At 41.2% G+C, this 22,684-nt stretch overlaps 1 protein-coding gene across 2 annotated transcripts in view; it reads left to right on the top strand.

The window, feature by feature from the left end:
• The window catches only part of TRIO (trio Rho guanine nucleotide exchange factor), a 258,492-nt gene that overhangs the window by 131,673 nt on the left and 104,135 nt on the right, over window positions 1–22,684 (top strand). For both annotated transcript variants that reach the window (XM_068161994.1, XM_068161996.1), the window contains exons 14-19: window positions 4,704–4,899; window positions 5,515–5,681; window positions 10,811–10,930; window positions 12,944–13,135; window positions 16,181–16,330; window positions 19,793–19,907. In XM_068161994.1, coding sequence (XP_068018095.1) covers window positions 4,704–4,899; window positions 5,515–5,681; window positions 10,811–10,930; window positions 12,944–13,135; window positions 16,181–16,330; window positions 19,793–19,907 — 940 coding nt within the window. The remainder of the gene's footprint in view (window positions 1–4,703; window positions 4,900–5,514; window positions 5,682–10,810; window positions 10,931–12,943; window positions 13,136–16,180; window positions 16,331–19,792; window positions 19,908–22,684) is intronic.

Genomic DNA, 22,684 nt, shown 5'->3' with positions numbered 1-22,684 from the left:
AAGAGCCCTCAAGGGAACAAAATGACCCTTGCTGCAGAGCGTCTTCAGCAAAGTGTTGAATGCTTTACTGTCTCTGTACCTCTGTCTGCCTCCTTAGTGAAGCACGCTTCTCTTTTCTCTCTCCCTGAAGGCAGGCATCTGTTCAGAAACTTCCGGTAAGAAAATGCAGTGACTAACTCCAGGTCATTTGTTTGAAACCAGAGGCTTAACTGTAACATAATAATGAGGAGAAGCCAGATGCCAGCTAGAAACTTGCAGATTGTGTTTTGACCTCATCCTTTGTGGAGGATTTTGTATGACTGATCCAGTCAGTTAAGAGTTAGCTGTAGGGACAGTTCATTCAGGGGATCATGGGTGAGGACAGTTTTTCTGGAAGACAGATTGTGTTTCTAGCTTTTCTTATTGCTTGCTAAGGTTAAATGGGACCCCTAGTGCTGCAGGATCATACTGTGCAGCCATGCCTCTGGGGACAGTGGTGAGATTTGGTGCCAGACTAAGTCCTCTTCTTGTCTTCACTTTTCCCTTATTATTCACTGATAAAATACTCTATTTATTTTAGTTGGTTTCTTGGTCTTCTGAAATTGCTGTAACTGCAGCACTGCTGCTGTTTTGCCTCTTACTCTTGGCACAGAAACTTTGACCTTCTCTATCTTCTGGAGGCTTCTGAGTGCCATTGGTCATGATTGTTGTGAACACCTATATTAACTAAAAGCAAGGAGGAAAATAACATATGTGAAATGTCCCTTGCTAGGGTCAGTAGTAGTGTAAGGAAGATCTGTATGGACCTAGGTAGTAGGAAGGTAACACTGGTGGCAATGTCTGCAGCATAGAATATGTCTCACCTATGTCTCTGCATTTTTGCTTGTCTAACTTAAATGACTCAAGGCATGTGAGAGTCAGGTCTCTACACAAAGCATACCAAACACTTTTCAACTCGCAGGCTTATCTCAGCTCTATTTTTGGACCATACTTACAAGGTGCCTGTTAAGTCATACAGCTGAAAAGACAAGGATGCAAAGTGCTGGATCACAGGGACCCAGGTCTTTTCCCCATTCCCATTTTCCCCTTTTCCCCAAGACATAACATTTTCCAGGTCGTGGTTAGCACTCACTTGATGTAAGGAGTGCTCGTAAGACCATTTTCAGAAGAGACCTGTGGTTCTTTGTTTCTTTCCCACTCAGATGCCTTCTGTGTTATCCCTGCATTTTTTTATCAGTGTTATCTTTAGATTTGCTAAAGCCTAGGAATGTCAGGCAGCTTGGACTCTGTACTAGGAACTTCTCAAACATGTACTATGGTAAGTAGTTACCCTGTGTTTATGCTGAGTTGTGGATTTCCTGAGCGCAATATTAATTTGTGATTGAGTTACTTTTTAATATCTATTAGTCATTCCTTTTTGTTTTGTTTGTTTAAAGCTAATTGTCTTGATAAAACCTGACAGAGTAGAAGCCTACTCATTTTAAGTGTTGCTCGTAAAGCAGAACTTCAGGGGATGCAGTGAGGATTGTGGGCAGAGAGTGCATAATGCATGTTATTTTTGGTTTAATTCTGCCCTCAATGCATTTCGAATTTGCACAATGGGTGCAATGGCTGAAATAGATCAGCCACCTAATTACTGCTGAAAAAAAATGTGAGGATTACTGTCCTTGAAAAGAACCTTGGTTGTGAAGTTCACTGATGTCTTGTCTTTAGAATGAATGCAAGACCATACTGGCACTCTATTAGAATCGTGGGCTTCCCGGTCTTCTGAAGCGGGCAGGGAATGTCTTGCTCTTGTACAGACCATTTCACACTGTGTTTAACTATGTGTGGGCCATGATCTTAACCTTGGGCTTGTACAAAGTAACGAGAGAAGAAGTTACAATTCTTACTGTTATTCATTGTTCATTGGAGGCAGCACTGCTGAGACCTCTTGACCGAGGTGATGCACAGTGTTCACCACTTAAAAGTACTTGTCACTCATATCAGACACTGTGAATCTCAGGACAGTCTGAGATCAGAGTGACTACTGTTTCATTATTATAAAAATACTAACACCTACCCTCAGCAAAGTCCTATTGTGAGCTCATTGTGTTTATTAGCTTATTTCCACTCAATTTACCAGTAAGAGAGGTAAGGTTTTGGCATCTGTCGTGAAAGAAGAAGGGCTGGCTTTGCTTTGGCTGGCTATGCAGTGGCATCAATGTGTTATGTTAAATATCAACTTTGTAATGGTGTTTAGAAGGATGATGACAGATGATGTTTTGATGTCAGCATTTCACAACCTTTAATGCTCAGATTTCTCAGTTTCACCAAGTCTTAACTACAATTATTTCTTGAAGATAACTTGTGTTGTTAGCTGAACTGGATGAAAATAAGATGGTATACATGATTAGTGAGAAATCCCATAGTGAGGTGGATGGTTCGAGGAAACAAATGTAAGATGAACTCCACTGCTTTTAGTAAAAAATTAGCCCTGAGTTTTGAAGATGGGATAGGAAGAGCAGGTCTGAGGAAGAGCAGAAAAGTAGCTGGAAGTGAGCAGTTTGTCAGGCTGGACTGTCTGGTCTGTCAGTAAGATTTAAAGTGCTAGAAACATTTTAGGTCAATTAAAAGAAGATGAAGAGTGGAGAGTGAGGAGTGAAACACATTGGGTGGTAACAAGGTAAAAGGGAAATAAAAGCAGATTGTGAAGGATTTTCTGGGAGAGGAAGACTGTGGTTTTTTAGAGGGGAAATCACTCAGCATGCATAGTGTGTGATGTTCAGAAGACATGAAAGAGAGAGAAAATAAAGCTTTAAGCAGGAACTAAAAAGGTAGGCATGAGAAGGGCAACAAGGCTGGTGAGAGGCCTTGAGCACAAGCCCTATGAAGAGAAGCTGAGATAGCTGGGATTGTTTAGCCTGGAGAAGAGGAGGCTCAGGGGAGACCTTATTGCTGTCTACAACTACCTGAAAGGTGGTTGTAGCCAGGAGGGAGTTGGTCTCTTCTCTCAAGCAACCAGCACCAGAATAAGAGGACACAGTCTCCAGCTGTGCCAGGGGAAGTTTAGGCTTGAGGTGAGGAGAAAGTTCTTCACAGAGAGAGTCATTCGCCATTGGAATGTGCTGCCCAGGGAGGTGTTGGAGTCACCATCCCTGGAGGTGTTCAAGAGGGGATTGGATGTGGCACTTGGTGCCATGGTTTAGTCATGAGGTCTGTGGTGACAGGTTGGACTTGACGAACTTTGAGGTCTCTTCCAACCTTGGTGATTCTGTGATTCCTGTATCTCTTTATTGTGGTGGTTTGGCCCTGGCTGGGGGCCAAATGGCCACCAAAGCTGCTCTCTCACTTCCCTTCTTAGACAGGAGAGAGGGGAAAATACAATAAAAGCCAGTAATATGGTAGAAGCAATTTAAGCACAAGAAAAGGCTACACATGGAAGCAGGACCAAAGACAGATATTGTTCTCTACTTCCCATCAGCAGACAGTGGTTGGTCACTCCCGGGATGCAGGGCTCTACACATAGCAGTTTCTCTGGAGGACAGACACCATGGATGGATGTTGCCCACCCCTCACTCTTGGGGTGGGGAAATGTTGGAAAAGTACAGCCTGTGTGCTTGTTCAGCAGTAGCCAAAACACTGGAGTTCCATCAATACCCAGCTACAGCATTGCAAGCAACAGCACTAGAAAGATGCTCTGAGGAGAATCAGCTCCATCTCAGCCAAACCAAATATACATATTCATCAGCTTTTCTGTTTCTGTGTTACCCCTGAAACATGAGTTTCTGCCTGTTTTCACTTTGGTAGAGCTAGGATTAGGGATTGCAGATGACTACCTTAATTCTTTGATATCTTACATCATGGCATGGGGCAAAACTTGAGTGCGTAGTGTATTGAGTAAAATTTTTGCAGAACACCTTTAAAACAGGAAGTGACTCACTGATGCCACAATTCTAATAATTTCTTGATGTGTCCATTTTTAATGATGTCATGTGAGTGGCATGGAGACACCCTTCAAGAAAGACTGTACCTCATTACAGAAACTATACAGATTATTTAGCTTTGCTTTCTCGTTAATGTTTTTATTTCCTAGGAGGCTTGTTTTCCTTGTATTTCTCTTGTAGTTTAACAGTCTCAATGCCTTCAGAGCTCTGATGAACCACTTGGAAAGCTTAATGGTGTATTCCTTTTGATGACTACAAATTGCTAAGATTTAGTTTTGCTCCATTCACTGTGACAAATAGCGCTTCTCAGTTTTGTGGCAGAAGTCAAAGGTGCTCACAGAAGGGGTAGAGATGGTGTTTTTTTCTTTGTAAAGGGTCTCATGACTGAATTAATTGAAAGCTAAGCTGGCTGTTGATGTGTGAATTGCCTTACTTAGTGCAGTGTCGAGAACTAAAAAGAGATTTTAAATCAATATTTTCCTTTAAAAGTGTAAATAAAAATGTTTGAACTTCATGTCTTTCACAAGTGATGTGTCCATGAGTGAGTACCTTAAACAAGTAAAGAGTAGTGGTTAAAGGAGAGCTGTAGTGGTTGAAGGAGAGAATCTTCTAGACTGTTTCCTGACATTTAAATCCACGCTGAAACAGCCTATGTCTGAACCATGTTGAACTTGATCAGTGAAGTCAATAAACTACAAGCAGCTCAATTGCCTGACTTCCATCCTAAGTGTGGCATTGGAAATAAACATGTCTTCTGCAGTAGGTAATTGAACATTGTCTTCATCCCTTTTCCCCCAGATAATTTCAGACCTTGAGACTTGGAATGATGAGCTCTCTCAGCAGATGAATGACTTCGACACTGAAGATCTCACAATAGCAGAACAGAGGCTCCAGCATCATGCAGACAAGGCTCTGACCATGAATAACTTGACCTTTGATGTCATCCACCAAGGACAGGATTTGCTGCAGTATGTCAATGAAGTACAAGCATCTGGTAAGATGATTCCTTCATGGTATTTTGGGCACTGGCTTTATAAGAATTACCCAGTTGTCTCTATGTGGGATGTGAGGAAATAGCAGAGATGCTGGTTAACTGTTATGCAGAGATGCAGATTTTTTTTTCCCCATTACACTCAAAACTATTTGATAGCCTTCATGATAATATACTTTCATTATGACATGTAATTTTTATCTAAGTTGTCAACACCTGAAGAAGTTTAGGTTTTAAATAAAGGGATTCCACTCGCAAAGTCAGTAAAACTAGAGTAAAGTAGCAGGGAATTTTATAGTCACTTGGAGCAGTTCAGTCAAGCCAAAATGTTCATCTTTCAAGTAATAACTCTTTCTTTTTTGTTTCTTGTGCTGATTCACTTGATGTTTTTAATTGCATACAGCCACTTAGAGTATACCTCAAGCTTCTTTTTTTTAAAAAAAATGAAGTTAATATTGAATTTGTGGAGTGTAGAAACTGATGCTCCTTTGAGCCAGTGCTCCAACGATTAAGTTGAACTTCGAGAAGGAACTGGTAAAGTAAGTGTAAAATGATGAAAATTAGTTACTTGTCTTCAAAAGGCTTGTAAATAATTTGTAAATGACTGTCTTACTACAGGTGTTGAGCTGCTTTGTGACAGAGATGTAGACATGGCAACTCGTGTCCAGGACCTGCTGGAGTTCCTTCATGAGAAGCAGCAGGAGCTAGACCTGGCAGCCGAGCAGCACCGCAAGCACCTGGAGCAGTGCGTGCAGCTTCGGCACCTGCAGGCTGAGGTCAAGCAGGTATGTGTGGTAGGGGGAGGAGAGGTCTGTGGCCGTAAGCAGACGTGGGAAATTACTTTCTGTTGTGTAAAGTCTTGCATTCAGAGTGAGGAGGGAATTTGAACTGAGGACCTAAGAAAATTCATCTTCTGTTAACATCAGTTTGCATGGAATTCTGTGATTTTGACATGGATGCAACTCAACCTTTGATTTTCTCTCTGCTATTTAATAAAAATGTTCAGTGGTAGTTCCTGAACATTGACCTAGTAATTTTTTGTATATTGTTTGAGACATTTAGAAATAGTTATTACATAGTATAGCATGGTTTACTTTCCAGGAGAAGGAAAATGAGGTTGTGCTTTTCCTGACAATGAAGTGGTATATGTTGAGGTTCCTTTCTGATAACCACATGAACCTTTGGTGAATTCTATGGGCATAACCACTGCAGTAGCTGGAAGTGTTTTAAAAACAAACAAAACACTAGAAAGGTATGAGTTTTTGATCTTGGTCACACTTCACAGCATCACACACGTCTACTACAGCCTGGTTATATTAGCATGTCCCTTAATGGCTCCCAGGGCAACTTGTTCTTTTTCTGTTTGTCATGAGCTCTTGCAAAAATTCATGTCCTTAATGAGATTGTGCATGAGAACTCCCAAATTCCGAAGTAGTACAGAAAGAGTCCACTTAGCATTGGAGAGGTGAGTAGAAGATTCTCAAAGTATTTCCAGGCAGTAGTTGGTTACTTTGTAGAAGCAGACCCAAAGTTTCCAGTGTTCTTGGATTAAAAGAATGTTAGGAACTGGTAGTGTCTGCTGTCAGTAAAATCTAGGCATTAATGAAACACATGGCCTTCTAGTTAATCAATTACATACTAAATAGGCACTTGTTCATCTTTGTAAATTCAGATTACAAATGTCTCATGTTGAGTAGTGAGATAAAGTTATTGCATATCAAGATAGTTTCTGTACTCAAGCTGGATCTAGGAAGAGTGCACATTTGCAAAGGAAAGAGGAAGTGAGCAAGAGTATGAGGGCCAGCTGAGGCCATCTTATCCCTTTGCAGTACATTGGTGGATTAGGATAGGATGGGTTAGTAAGATAAAGAAATTGTTAATTCCCAACTCCCTATACTCAGTTACAGAACAGAATATAGCACTTACAAACTTACATGGATATGTAGCTGACAGAATGTTGGTGTATTACAAACTCCTTTCCAGATTTTCATGTTATAGATTAATCTATAATGCTTCTTCAGCTTGAAGGTCTAAAATTTGAGTGGAACTAGAACTGAATGTATTATAAATGTTTTTAATCAAATGCTTTGGGGCTAGTAACCCTTAGTTTTGTGATTTCAGCTGTCTTTTCAGAGAACCACACCTGATTTATTTTAGTCTTTAGTACATATCAGAAAGTGTGATCTTCTCCTGTTTCATCAGCACTGAGAAAAACTTCATAGCTCAGCAGGTGCTTTACCTGAGAGTAAAATGACATGGGAGACCTCCTCTTCAGTCTGTTTTATTTGTGTTTTGTTACCTGAAGCAGTAAACACATGGTTTTCTAGTTCAATTACTGTGATTTTCTGACAGATTTATTGTTGATAAACTAAGTGTAAGCATACTTACTATGTAGACATGATACTGTTTCCACAGCAAGGATTTTAACCAGATTTCCATTGATTTTTTTTCCTGCCAAACTGACATTACTGCTATTGTATTTTCATGTTTATATAAATTTCTATATACAGATCACTTGTGGTCATATGGAAAGTCTTGTCTGGAGCACTGCATGAATTTTTCAGTAGGGTTTATCTCTGATGACTGTAATGGAGACCAGCAAACTACCTCCTGGTGTAGCTTTTTTAATCAAATACTCACAAGGAGACACATCAGGACTAGGTAGTAAAACTTGGAGCTTAGTGAATTCATACCAAATAAGTACAGAAAGCAGATAAAAACATCCAGTGTTGCATTTCCTTTAACTGCTGTACCAGTTCTGCTTTGTAGTACTGAAGTAGATCGAGCCCCAGGACTTGCAGGAAGCAGAAGGGCAAGAAGATGGAGGTTTAAAGAAAACCTGCAAAGAATTTGCTTCTCAACTTGATATATAAAAATAGGTGCAGAAAGGGCAAAGCAGATAAAGGATTATAGTGCAAGAAAAGAAAATGAAATAGGGGGAAGAGGATGCTAGCTGAAATAAGGGATAGCTCTCTGTGAGGGGGGTGGGAATAGGGGGGAAAGGAAAATAAAATCTATTTTATGCAGGGCAGGGATACAGGAGTAGGTAGTAGCAGAGAAATAGTTAAGAGAATATCCATCTCATCCACAAATCTACATGTGTGTTTGCCAGGCAAACTTCTTTTTTAGCTGCTGGACTACTTACTGCTGCGGTTACACCTATGTACTCACTTTGCAGAACTAATGCTTTGCTGTGTGAGCGTGCATCATCTGCCTAGATAAAAATCCCTACCAAACTATAGAACCAATCCAATACATGTTATTGTGCCTCTTCAGTGCAACGTTGTCTGCTGCTCAGATCATGCTTTATGTTCTTGGATGTATTCTTATCTGTACAACAGTGTCCCATGTACAAGCTTGTACCATCAAATTACCATGAGTTGCTTTGTGTTCTCAATGTGCAGGTCTTTTAGTCTGCTGCAAACATAGTCCAGTGCTTGAGCTCAGATTCTTCCAAAATACTTCTTGGGAAGAATGTGCTGGCATTCTGTATAGCACCATATGGATATGAATGCGTAGGTGGGACAGCAGGCTGAGGCTCTAATCACATGAGCTTAGAGTAAAATCTCAGTGAAGGCAACTCTTCTTAAACTTTTTTCTATAGAAATACTGATTTGACCTTTTCAGGTGTCTCAAACTGTTTAATTTCCATGCTTTTCTAGAGTGATGAAGTCTGTGAGAGGGAAGATGGGTTGTGTGATTCACCCAGACAGTGAGTTCATGGGAACATACCAACAAACACTGGAAGGTAGCAGTCCTGGAATTTCAGGCTCACTATTTACTAGTCAGAGCAGAGACGAGGGCAAAGTGCTGCTGGTGAATTTCCTCCTATGAGTTCCACTAGCTTCTGCACTTACACCCTGATGTGCAACAAGTAGGGTGGCAAATGAGTGTGCTTGAGATGGCAAATTCAGCGCTAGGTGTCTCTGCTGTGTGTTATGGGATGCCAAGTCAAGAGGAGCTTTGAATTGCTGCTGCTTAAGCATCCTCCTTCATTATAAATTCTCTGGAGTAGACTGTGTTTTAACTCTAAGAAGGTGTGTTTCATAGTGTTATATCTGAATAATTTTGTAAGGTAGAGGGAACTTAGATTTGCTTTTGTAAGAGGATGTAGAAATAAAAAAGGGATTAAAAAAAATCATCTGCCCCTCATGTTCTTACAGATAAATTCTTTCCCCCAAGCATACTCATATGTAGCATAGTGTCTGCAGTCTGTTGGACTCATCTGGTTTCCTCATAAGTTGCCCTTTTTCTTGCTCCTGAGGGTTACCTGGCCTTGCTCCCATGATTATTAACAATCCCCAGGTGTTGTAATAACAGAGCAGTTCACAGCTTCTATCGTGGTCCCTTTATCATGCACCCATGCTGTGATCTGACAAGGTCAGAGCCATATTCCCTGTCCCTGCAAGGCTCTGCCTGCCCCAGTGTTTTCTCCCCAAAGGAGCAGAACATGGCACATCTGGTAGGTGCTGTCATGTTCTGTGTCCACACTGCAGACTTACTCTTTTCTGCAGTTCATTCTGTCTGGCCCTAGCTTGCTGTAAGACTGTTACATGAGACTACATTACTATGAATGATAACTTGCTGGAAAGCCATACTCCACAATGGAAGTTAGTGAGAGACTCACTCAATTGGAAAACCAATTTAAAAAGTTTCAAACAATCTCTAGAAATCTGTGTTTGGGTACTAGTCTGTGTTTTCAGTCCAAGATTATGCTGTTTAATTTGAAGGTAAAGGCAAAAGAAACTGGAAAAGAGATTTGAGTTCATCAGAAGACACTGGATTACAGTTCAGAATTATCTCAATGTATGGGGGAATTGTGCTGGGAGGAGGTGAATTTTATTAGTAACAAACACAAAGCATGCTGTACTGTCAGGAGCTGAACAAAGACAGCACAGGGGTGCTGGCTTGCCACAGTCCACATTTCTCAGTATTGGAAAGATTTGACGGAAGTCATGGTTATCAACTGGAAAGAGCTCATAAAAGAACAGTGAGGAAAATTATGTGCCTAACCTCACATGGGAGAGACTGGGGAGTCTGTGGTCAACAAGAACAAGAGAAGAGTAATCTAGAGGGAATTGAGTAATGTTCTTGATGGAGGAAGATGAGGGGAAAATTAAGCTGATGCTGAGAGAAAGAAAATACACTACCACCCCCTTTGATTGGTTTGGTTTGGTTTTGTTCTTCCCCTCCATTGTGGGCAAGAGAAATTAAATGATTCCAAATTAAAGTGAGAAGAGATTCGAGTGTTAGACATTTGAAATAAAAATTATGGTGATAAAAATGTGTGGTGAAAGTGTGAAATTGGAGTCAAGTAACAAACAAGACACACACACATTGGGAGGGGCCCTCAGGTTCCATGTTTCTGCTGTGCTAAGGAATTCACTAGGCTGTCCTTCAAGGCTTCTTTCCATCCAGCTATTCTTCTGGTTTCAGTGTACTTGTTAAGGAAGGCACATTCTGAAAACTAAAAATCTGTAAGTAGAAGACACACAATGGACACATTTTTCTCAATATTAAATATTCAACATCATTTGCTTTTTGCTAAGCTTCTTGTCCTCAATTTACATTACTGCCACTGGCTCTTAGGCAAATATTGCTTCTAACTTGTTCCTTTTTCCAAGGTGACAGATGGTATTCAGAAACACAACCTTATTCAGAGTATAAACTGAAACTCACAATCATGTACTAGTTGACTGAAAGGTATGAGTTGTGAGCTAAGTGAAATTCTAGTGAATGTTATTTGCTGTGTTTATTGAATATATCATTCACTGTAAATATATAATTAATAAATTTAGTCATTCGTGTAGACAGTACTAGATGTGACTCTAAATGTTTTTATCCCTAGCAATGATGCTATTCTTGCTGGTTGGGAAGGGAATTGCATATTTCATGGGTTTCTTTTTTGTTACAGGTTTTGGGCTGGATCCGAAATGGAGAGTCAATGTTAAATGCCGGCCTTATCACTGCTAGTTCTTTACAGGAGGCAGAACAGTTACAGAGGGAGCATGAGCAGTTTCAGCATGCGATAGAGGTAAAAGCACCATTTTGGTGGCCATAGCCAAGAGTCCTCTACTACAATCCATGAGTCTCTGTAAAACACTGTTCAGTTCATGCTGCAGGATTTTGAGTTTAAGAAAAGCTGGTGAAATCATCTTATGGTGAAGAGATAAAAGCACTTACTGAGAAGGTGGGGGGGTTCATTCTTGTTCATTTTGAACCTACAATTCCAGGTGAACACATCTTCTTGGTACCTTTTTATGTCTTTGTAAAGTGATAGTGTTCACAGCAATTTTACTGAAAATGGTGTTTCCCCTTGTACGAATACGTCATATAATGCTGATTGTGAAAGGTACGAGTAAGTGGAACAGCAAACACAGATTTTGTGGTTTCTGATTTAGTCCTTTAATGTTTCTGGTTTTGACAGGTTTCACCTAATGTATGTGTGGTGGTGAGAAATGGGTCAGTTCTCCCCACACACACACAGAAACCACGGTTAACTCAGTCGGAGGAGCAGATGGAAAAGCTGTATTTTACAAGCAGGATGGAATGCAATGAATATATACACAATATACAATATTTACAGTATATACAAAGATATACAGCAAAGAACGTGACACAGAAAAACTCCCCTCCTCACTGGAGCAGGGTCCCCCCCAAAAACCCCTTTTCCCCCTTCCTCCTTTTTTCCCAAAAAGAATTGGAGAGAGAAAAGTAATTACTAAGGGGGAAATTCTGTTAGTTCAAAGCATATGCTAAGGGAAGAAAAATAATTAGTTTCTTATCTCATTAGTCCAAGGTCAGCCAAGCACAGAAAGACAGCAGTTGCCCAGGCAGACTGGAACAGACAGACTGGGACACAAACTGAACTAAAACTAAAATTTAAAGTTGCATTCCCACTCATCTACCAATTAAAGCAGTTTAGAACTATCTTTTGTTTTCCTTTTCACACCAAAGCATTCAGCTAGGGTGCTCCAGTAACTGTCTCTCCTTAAAGGCATAGCCTAAAACTGTCACAGTATGCCAGCACCTCAAGATAAAACTGAATTGGTCAAATCTCTGGACAAAATAGGCAGAGATCTTAGGGCTAACTGAAAGGCAGTGTTATTAATGTATGTGCACTATTGATGAGAGACTTTGGTGACACCATACATAGCACACATTTTGAAAAACTGTACTTTGCTTGAAAGATTAACCAATGTCATGATTACTTGGGAAAACTATCTTCAGAAGTACTTTGTCTTGTATTAACTCTTCCATGTTTGTTTGCTGTTTTGTGGAGTCTTACACTTCCCCTTTCTTTTTTTGGTTTTTAAGAGGGTGTGGAGGGTATTTTTTTAATTGTTTTTGTTTGGTTTGTTTTGCAGTTCGGACAATGTGCACCCTCATTTTGAGAGCTTTTATAACTCTTAACTGTAAAAATCTTGAGACCTCTAGGTATTTGTCAATTTAAGAATAAATTACTCAAAAGTTTTTAAATTCTGTGTTTTCTGGATCATTATGTACTCAAATATAATAATACTCTTAGTTAGGGGTGCCAGATTTCAGGCAAGCATATGTTTGCACAGAATACTAGATAAACTTCTGCTTACAGTGAATGGAGAGTTGTCTTATATATTAGCTTGCAGAGCTACTTGCTCACTGATGGACAGTAATAACAATCAAGTCAAAGTAAGAGAAATCCTTTACATCTTGTTTTTTCCTTACTGTGAAGGACAAGAAAATCAGCCTAAAATTCATAATTATAGCCAAGTGTACAGCAACATAAACATGCCATTTGGGCTTACTGCTAGACAGTGGCTATAGCTTACAAACTGTTAGTCACTGTTGATTTGATGATAAATCTATCCAGGATTTACTTCCTTTTTTGTTTGCATAGTGAAATCATGGTGTGACTAGTACTAGATAGGTGTTTTTAGTTGGTGGGTGTTTGTGCTTCTATATTCAAGTGTCATGTCACTGTTCCACACAGTGGAAATGTGAGCCTTTGAGGTGTTCAAGGAAATGAAGTGCTCCACTGACATTCTGAATTTTCACCTTTTCTCAGAAAACACATCAAAGTGCTCTGCAGGTTCAGCAGAAGGCAGAGGCAATGCTGCAGGCTAATCACTATGATATGGACATGATCCGAGAGTGTGCAGAGAAGGTTGCTTCCCATTGGCAGCAACTGATGCTGAAGATGGAGGACCGTCTCAAGCTTGTCAATGCCTCTGTAGCCTTCTATAAAACTTCTGAACAGGTACAGAACTGCTGTGTAATCATCTTGGTTAACTCTGTAGTGTGGCATGAATAATATCACACAAATAAATGGTTTGCTAGGTTTGGTTCACAGACCCATAGAATGTTAGGGGTTGGGAGAGACCTCCAGAGATCATCGAATCCCATCCCCCTGCCAAAGAAGGATCACCTAGGGCAGGCCATGTAGGAACAAATTCATGTAGGTTTTGAAAGTCTCCAGAGGAGACTCCACAACATCTCTGGGCAGCCTATTCCACTGCTTCATCACATTCACTGTAAAGAAGGATCTTCTCATGTTAAGGTGGGACCTCTGGTGTCCCAGCTTATGCTCATTGTTCCTTGTCCTATCACTGGGCACTATCGAAAAGAGATTATCACCTTAATCTTGACACCCACCCCTCTTCTCAAGACTAAACAGCCCCAGTTCTCTCAGTCTCTCTTCGTAGGAGAGATGTTCAAGTCCCTTTATCAGCCTTGTAGCACTCTGTTGGACTCTATCCAGCAGACCCCTGTCTCCCTTGAGTTAGGGAGCCCAAAACTCGATGCATCATTCCAGCTGTGGTCTCACCAGGGCAGAGTAGAGAGGGAACCTCTTAGAACCTCCCTAGACCTGCTGGACACACGTTTCTTAACGCACCCCCGGATACCACTGCCTTCCTTGGCCACAAGGGCACATTGCTGTCCCATGGATAACTTTTGCCGTCCACTAGGACTCCAAGGTCTTCCTCTATGGCATTGCTTTCCAGCAGGACCACACCTAGTCTGTACTTGTGCATGGTGTTATTCCTTCCCAGATCCAGGTCTATGTACTTGTCCTTATGAACTTTATGAGGTTCGCTTTCACCCAGCTCTTCAGCCTGTCCAAATCTTGTTGGATGGCAGCACAGTCTTCCAGGTATTAGCCACCTCCTCATTTTGTACATCAGCAAACTTGCTCAGTCCCCTCATCCAGTTCATTGATGAAGATGTTGAACAAAACTGGACCCAGTACTGATCCCCAGGAAACACCAGTGGCCAAGGCTTCCAGCTGGACTCTGTGCCACTGATCACAACTCTCTGACCTCTGTTGTTGAGCCAGTTACTAATCTACATCACAGTTCAATCATTGAGCCCACTTTCCTTGAGTTTACCGATAAATATGTTATGGGAGACAATATCAAAAGCCTTGCCAGTGGATATTGTCAAGGTAGACAATATCCACTGCTCTCCCTTCATCCATCCATTTGGTCATGCCTTCGTAGGAGGCTGCTGGATTACTCAAGCAAGATGTCCCCTTAGTGAATCCATGCTGGCTACTTTTGGTAACCCTCTTTTCTTTCATGTGGCTAGAGATGGCCTCCAGAATGAGCTACTCCATTACCTTTCCAGGATTGGAGGTGAGGCTGACTGGTCTGTAGCTGCTCCAGTCTTCCTTCTTGCTGTTTTAGAAAACTGGTGTTACATTGGTCCTCTTCCAGTCCTCAGGCACCTCCCCTGTTCTCCATGATCTTTCAAAAATTATGGAGAATAGTTACAGCAACAACATCAGCCAGCTGCCTCAGCACTTGTGGGTGCACCATGAGGGATTGGTTGTATTTATGAATTTGATAACAACTGCATTACACTAAACATGCAAAAAGAAGATCCTTTTACCAGTGGCCTTAGAGTAAATATGCACTGCAGCCTTTCAAAGGGTCTTACATGACAAAGACTTTTTACTATGATCTATAGTGAAAGCACAAGGGGTAATTGTTTTAAACCAAAAGAGGATAGGTTTAGAATGGGTGCGAGAAAGAAAATTTTTTTACGATATTAGTGGTGCAAGATTGGGATAGATTGCCCAGAGAAGTTGTGAGCAGCACATCCCTAGAAGTGCTCAAAGTCAGGTAAGACGAGGCTTTGAACAACTGGGGGATTCAGCTGGATGATCTTAAAAGATCCCTTTCATCCTAATCCATTCTCTGATAAATGAATAGTAGACAAATTTTACAGTCTCACAGTATCACCAAGGTTGGAAGAGACCTCGAGGATCATCGAGTCCAGCCTGTCACCACAGACCTCATGACTAGACCATGGCACCAAGTGCCACGTCCAATCTCCTTTTGAGCACCTCAAGGGATGGTGACTCCACCACTTCCCTGGGCAGCACATTCCAATGACTGGTGACTCTCTTGGTGAAGAACTTTCTCCTCACCTCGAGTCTTAACCTCCCCTGGTGCAGCTTGAGACTGTGTCCCCTTGTTCTGGTGCTGGTTGCCTGGGAGAAGAGACCAACCCCTTCCCAGCTACAACCACCTTTCAGGTAGTTGTAGAGGGCAATGAGGTCACCCCTGAGCCTCCTCTTCTCCAGGCTAAACAATCCCAGCTACCTCAGCCTCTCTTCATAAGGCTTGTGCTCAAGGCCTCAATTTTACTAGCTTGCTTCAATTAGCAAACTTCAGTGTTTTGTACAACCACTGCTACGTTACATTACCAAAGTACAGTGATTATTGGCAAGACTGAAACCTCCGTCTGTCTCTTCTGTCATTCTTCCCTTTAATTGTCCTCAGAATCTTACTTTTGCTTGAAAAAAGTCTTGTAAAACTTTTCCAAGATGAAACACACTGTACACGTACTTGGCAGGATTTCTGCTTGTTTGAAGAAGTTTAGCTTAAACAAGTTACACTGAGATTTTAATGGAAGTACATCAGATGGCTAATTCTGGGGTTTGTGTGGGAGTCAGGAAAAAAATAAGCTACATCCTGCTTGTCTGGAGAACAGTTACAGGCAGGATTGGCCAGATTGCTTCTTCTGCATTCATGTCCTAAACCCATCCTGAACTGTGAAGTCACAGAGGCAGAGAAAGATGAGCAACTTTAGGAATAGCTTTCTGAGGAATTCCACAAAAGCAAGCCAATGCTTACAGACCTATTGCCAAGGTTTCTTGCCTTAAGTCCCAGTTAAAACACGTCAGAAACAAAGGTGTATGTAAGGACTAGTCTAGTTTTCCCTTTTTTTTTTTTCTTTAATTTTGAATGTTTGTCTTAATGAATTATATTTGAGTTGGGCTCCTTTTTTTTTTTCATAGGTATGCAGTGTGCTTGAAAGCCTGGAGCAGGAATATAAGCGAGAAGAAGACTGGTGTGGAGGAGCAGACAAACTGGGTCCTAACTCTGAAACAGATCATGTTACACCTATGATAAGCAAACACCTGGAACAGAAGGAGGCATTCCTAAAGGTGAGGTTTGCCAATTTTTTGTGGTCTTCTGTGTCTTAGAAAACATGCAGTCAAACACTCACAGTGCTGAAATGCATGTGGATGGCAGCAGTACCCATTCAAAAGATAGAGGTATGGCTCAAACTGCAAAGATAAGTGGCATGTTAACTGCTTCTGAGTGCTGCCAAGTGCATAAAATTGTAGCCAGTTTTATAAATACATTTCCTTTTGAACTTCAGTAGATGTCAGGTCTCCCACTGTGACTGAAGAGGAATTTAGGAATCACTGCTTTGAGCAACTCTCATTCTAAAAAACTGCTTCAAGGTTGCTGTTTTGAAAGGGAAGTGAGAGTCACATAGTGCCGTTGCTACCTGTGCATTGAGGTGGCTCTCAGATGTAATTGGGCTGTGGTGGAGTATAGAAGGAGGAATTGCTAGACAAATTTCTAGGGGTAGTAGGATTTGTGTAATAGTTGGCAGATAAACGAAAGGGTTTTGTTCCAACTAATGTCCTAGTCAAGATTGTTGATCCCACTGAATAAATTTGTAATTGATGCTTGCAGAGCACTGTAACTAAACCCATAACCAATGACTTCACCTTGAAAGACTATTAAGGTTATAGAACCTTATTTTTATTAAAAACCTTTTTGCTCTCAGTGCACAGATAATAACATCCAAATACATAGCAGCATATAGCTCTAAATGTACTGACAAACTGATCTTTCTGGAATTGGTATGAATTACCAATCTTTGTTTAAAAATAATATGAGAAATTACTTACTGCCTTGGTTACTGCATTGAGCCATGCTGCCTTTTTCTAACCTTTTAAAGTAGCATTTTATGTTCTGCTTATAAAAATAAGGCAGCTAGCCCATATATAGTGCTTGGTGTTGGTGAAAGTGGCGGCAATACAGTGATGAGGACAGAAAGCTCTCGTGGCCTTAATATTGTAGCACTTTTGGTTTCACTTCAACAGTGTATTTACTTTTTATTCAAAGTATCAGTGGATGTTTTGGAATATCCATGTGAGTATGTAAGCATGTGAACTCTGTTTATACAGTCAATGACTTTAAGTGGCACATAGCACATACACAAAATAAACTTCTCTGTGAGCTCTGAGTCATGGTGAAAGCTCCAGAGCAGATAGTTACTTTATAGGAAATTCAGAGTAAACAACAAAAAAAGGCATTTCCTTCACAGATTTGGATTGTGTTGTGTTGGAAGGGACCCCAAAAGTCATTTTGTACAACCACCCTGCAGCAACCAGGGACACCTTCAACTATATTGGCTTATGTCCAGTTTCTCATTCACCAGTACCTCCAAGTCCTTTTCTGCAGGGCTGCTCTCAATTTCATCAACCCACAGCCTATATTGACATCAAAGGTTGCCCTGACCTAGGTGCAAGATGTTGCACTTTTTCCTTATTTTGAAACTCATGAGAATCTTCTCAGCTCAGCTCTCCAGCCTGTCCAGGTTCCTCTGGATAGCATCCCATCCTGTGGTCTTATCAACTGCACCACTTAGCTTGGTATCATCTGCGGGTGTGCTGAGGGTGCACTCAGTCACGCTGTCTGCATCATTGGTGAAGGTATTGAACAGTACTAGTCCTACAGTACTACAGAGCTTTGATGAACACCACTTGTCACCTACCTCCATCTGGACAACAAAACTTTGCAGTACCCTTTGTATGCAATCATTTCTTAGCCACTGGACAGTCCACCTATCAAATCTGTATCTCTCCAGCTTAGAGAGAAGGATGTTGTGGGAGACTGTGAAAAGCTTTATGAAATTCCAGGTAGATGACATCTGTTCTTCTGCCCTTGGCCACAGGTTTAGTTACAGCGTTGCAAAAAGCCACTAGTTTGGTTAGGCAGGACTTGCCCTTTGTAAAGCCATGCTGGCTATCTCAAATCACCTCCCTGTCCTCCATGTGCTTAAGTATAGCTTCCAGGAGGATCTGTTCCATGCACAGGCACAGAGGTGAGGCTGACAGGTCAGTAATTTCCAGTGTCCTCTTTTATGCCCTTTTTATATGTGGTGTAATCTTTCCCTTCTTCCAGTCTCCAGGGACTTCACCTGACTGTCAGGACTTCTCAGATGTTACACAGAGTAGCTTTGCAACCACAACAACCAATTCCTTCAGAAGTCTGGGGTGCATCTCATCAGGTCCTGTAGATTTATGTATGTTGAGCTGCCTCAGGTGGTTCTGAACTTTACCTTTGCTTATGGTGAGAGGGACTTTACCCTGCTGGTCTGCACCTAGTGGTCCATCCACTCAAGTGGAGGACACAGCAAGATTGCCAGTGAAGACTGAGGCTTGCCTGTTGACATCAGATCTCCATTCTCCCTCATCAGAGTGGGCACACTTTCCTTAATCTTTCACTGATGGTTGATGTAACTGTAGAAGCCTTTCTTATTACTCTTTGCATCCCTTGCCAGGTTCAGCTCCAGCCAAGCCTTAGCCTTCCTGACCTCATCCCTGTACAACTGGTCAGTTGTTACCTGTCCCTGCTTTCATTGTCTACATAGGTACCTCTTGCTCTTTATTTTGACCAGCAGTTCCCTATTCAGCTGTGCCAGTCTGTTCCCTTCCTTGTGGATTTCTTGCACATGGGGATCAAGAGCTCTTGTGCTCTCTAAGGATAATATCCTTAAAGGTCTGCCAACTCTGCCCTGCTGCCCTGTCCTTGAGAATCTTTTCCTCTCAGGTCCTACTGACTAACTCCTGAAGGAGTTGGAAGTTTGCCTTCCTAAAATTTAGAATGCTGACTCTGCTCTTTGCCTGTCCCATATCCCTTAGGACTGCAAACTCCACCAGTGCATGATCGCTACAGCCCAGACTACCCCCCACCTTGACATCACTGATGAGTTCACTTGCATTTAGGATCACAGAATCATTGAATGGTCTGGGTTGGAAGACACCTCCAAAGGTCATCTAGTACAGCCCCCTCTGCAGTAAGCAGGGGAATCCTCAACTAGATCAGGCTGCCCAGAGCCCTGTCAAGCCTCGGCTGTCAGGTCCAATACTGTGTTCCTTGGGTAGGGGTGTCTATTATCTGGCTCAGGAAATTATCATGAAGGCACTACAGGAATCTCCTTGATTGTCTACAGTTTGCTGTGCTATTTTCCCAGCAGATGTCAGTATAATTGAAGTCCCTCAGCAAGACAAGAGTCTGCAATCATGAAGCCTCTTGTAGCTGGAGTGGGAGGGCTTCACCAATGGCCTATAGTAGATGCTGATGACAAGATTGTTTGGGGTTTTGTGGTTTTTTTCCCTGACAGATGAGTAAGGATTGACTGCTATTTGTTAGGAAAACTATTTTAGTGGTTAGGTTGGCTTGCTTTTAGAAGGATTTCACAAGATCCACTTTCTAAAATTGGAGAGAGTGGGAAATGCACAAAAGGGGAGTGAGGAAGGTCCTTCATCTCTTTCTAGATGTATATTTGTGCATCTTCAACTAAACTAGTCTCTTTGTCTTTCCAGGCTTGCACATTGGCTCGGAGAAATGCTGATGTCTTTCTGAAATACCTGCACAGGAACAGCGTAAACATGCCGGGGATGGTGACGCACATCAAGGCACCTGAACAACAAGTCAAAAGTAAGAGGCTGCTTCTGGTTTTTTACCTCATGTGATTATCACGTGCTGTGATGTATGCAAAGACAGGAGAGTGAAGCCTGTCCAAGTGGAAGAGGTCCTGTCAGGCTTAACAGGAAATCATTAAAATGGCTTTCACAACTTTGAAAGAGCTGCCAATTGTCAAATTATTTTGTCTCCAAATGAAGTTGATTTGAATTTATCTTCTGCTTACACTTAGTCTTATTTTGAGACTCAAATGTGCTGCTTGGTTGAGAAAATGAAATAGTAAACATGCCTGTGGTGATGTTTGGTCTGAGGCCAAATGGGAGTTGATAACTATAAGTTTACTTTGTGTGTTTGTGCATTCTGTGAGTTCCTTAGGAGTATTATGATACAATAAATCCCTTAAGCAATGCTGCTCAGGCCATTCATATAATGGAATCAGTATTAAGGAACTTGAAGAATAGGATAACTGACACCATGTTTAAATTACATGTGCAGACAGGTGGTAGCTGAGGTGAGGCAGTAAAGAGGCATTACGTGATGATCCTCGAGGTCATTTCCAACCTTAGTTATACTGTGATACTGTCTTGGCTTTTGCTGGGATTAATTCAGTGTAGTACATCTTTAAGGTACAACATGTGCTCTGGGAAACAGAGTAGAGAGAGAAATCTGTAGGGCTTTCAGGGACCAAAAATAAGATAAATTATTAAGGTATACATAAATGGTGGGTGAAGTAGGCAGAATAGATGGAGATTCAGAAGCAAATGTTGTATTTAACTGATTTATTTTCCAGTCATATTCCCCTCAATTCAGTATTGTAACTTAGTACTCAGACCATGCTGCAGACTCAAAGCCAGAGAAGTCTAGTTGTCTAATTAGTTGCTGTTTGCAGATACCTAAAGGAAGTTATGCAAAGAATAGAGCTAAAGTCAGGGAAACACCGCAGTAGGACCAGAGAAAAAAGTTGCAGCAGGGAAAATTCTGAATGGATGTAAGGAGAGAGTGTAGCAGCAAGAGTGAGAAAGCACTGAGCACAGCAGGTAGCCCAGGGAGGCAGTAGAACCTCTGCCCTTGGGAACTTTTAAAATCAAGTTGAACAAGCCCCTGCAAAACTGAATTTAGTCCTGTCTTGAGGAGATTGGAAGAGATGGCCTCCAGAGGTCACTTCTACTCTATGATACTTGGTGACTCTATTAGAAAAGGACATACTCACTTCTTCATTTTACTGCAAGGCAAAATCAGTTTTTATTTGACAGTACTCAAAAATCTCTGTGTCAGTTTTTTGTGTTGGAAAGATAATAGGGTATGTGATGTACTTTTCACTCTTAAGGGAATAGTCAGATTGTAGCAGTTGAAACTTGGAACATGTAGAGTTAATACAAAGGATTATTTTTCCTCTTCCACAAGGCATCAGTGTTTATAGAACTGCACGAGATAAGAACTCAACAGAAATGCTGGCATTATCCATAACTGAAGAAGCATTGCTGACATCTGTCACATAGCTCTTCTTTTAGTAATAGACAAAGAAATTGAAGCAGTAGCAAGCATGAAGTTGTAGCTACCACCACAAGTAATTACAAGAAATATATATTAGGGGTTTTGGGCCAACTTTAAAAATTCAGTTTTGAATTCTGTTTAAGCAGTCATTCTGAGAAAGGTCAGTGTGTACAGATGAGGAAAGAGTGGAAAAGACCCTGCTAATGTCCTTAACTTGTCCTTAAATATGTCAGAAATACAGTGCTATGCATGTTCTCTGTGTGTTTAAGATTTGGGGTGAATGATACATGTTCAGAGTGGAACAAAACCAGCAACAGAAACCCCCAAGCAGAAAGAAAATAAACTTTGTGCTCTAACACTTTTTCCCTTATGAGTCAGGTCATATATGCTTCTAGGAATTAAATGTGAATCAAGATAAAACTCACGAGGACTTCTCCATTTTAGATCTCAGTAGTATGATGGTAGCTGACCACATGATTTTGAAGTTCACGCTGATCTTCCTATTCAAATATGTATGTAAGGAAAACTACAAACTCTTTTCATCTCTTCTAACTAGAGAAGTGGAAGTGTTTATTTCATTTTGGTGAAAAAGAGGATACATGTGTTCTGGACTATTACATACTCACAACTCAGGTGTATTCTTGAAACTGTTAGACTATGGTCAGTATATAGTGTATAAATAAACTTTAAAAGCTTGAGTAACCCTGGAGTTTTTGCAGAATTGATATAGTTTTTCAATATATACTACTACCATGCAGTAGTATATATTTGATCCTTATTGCCAGATGCAGGTTATGATACCTAGAAAAGCAATGTCTTAATCTAGGCAAAGTTTAGTTAAGCACATGCTTTATTTGAAACAGGAATCACACTGGTATTGAACTGAGAGGTGTCCTTCTGTCCCTTTTTACCAGCGTGAATAATTTCCTTGACCTGCAGTTGAGAGTGTCCAAATACTGTGTCAAATACCATGCCAAAGCTGAATCTTGCAAAGAATAGAATAGAATAGAATAGAATAAACCAGGTTGGAAGAGACCTTCAAGATCATCACGTCCAACCTATCACCCAACACCACCTAATCAACTAACCCATGTAACCAAGCACCCTGTCAAGTCTCCTCCTGAACACCTCCAGTGACGGCGACTCCACCACCTCCCCGGGCAGTCCATTCCAATGGGCAATCACTCCCTCTGTGTAAAACTTCCTCCTGACCTCCAGCCTGAACTTCCCCTGGTGCAGCCTGAGACTGTGTCCTCTTGTTCTGGTGCTGGCTGCCTGGGAGAAGAGACCAACCTCTG

The sequence above is a fragment of the Melanerpes formicivorus genome, unplaced genomic scaffold, assembly GCF_026170545.1.
Source record: "Melanerpes formicivorus ecotype bairdi unplaced genomic scaffold, bMelFor1.0.p_v2 SCAF_61, whole genome shotgun sequence".
Classification (NCBI taxonomy): domain Eukaryota; kingdom Metazoa; phylum Chordata; class Aves; order Piciformes; family Picidae; genus Melanerpes; species Melanerpes formicivorus.
Note: the sequence above shows the minus strand (reverse complement) of the source record. Positions and strands in the feature narration are given on the sequence as shown.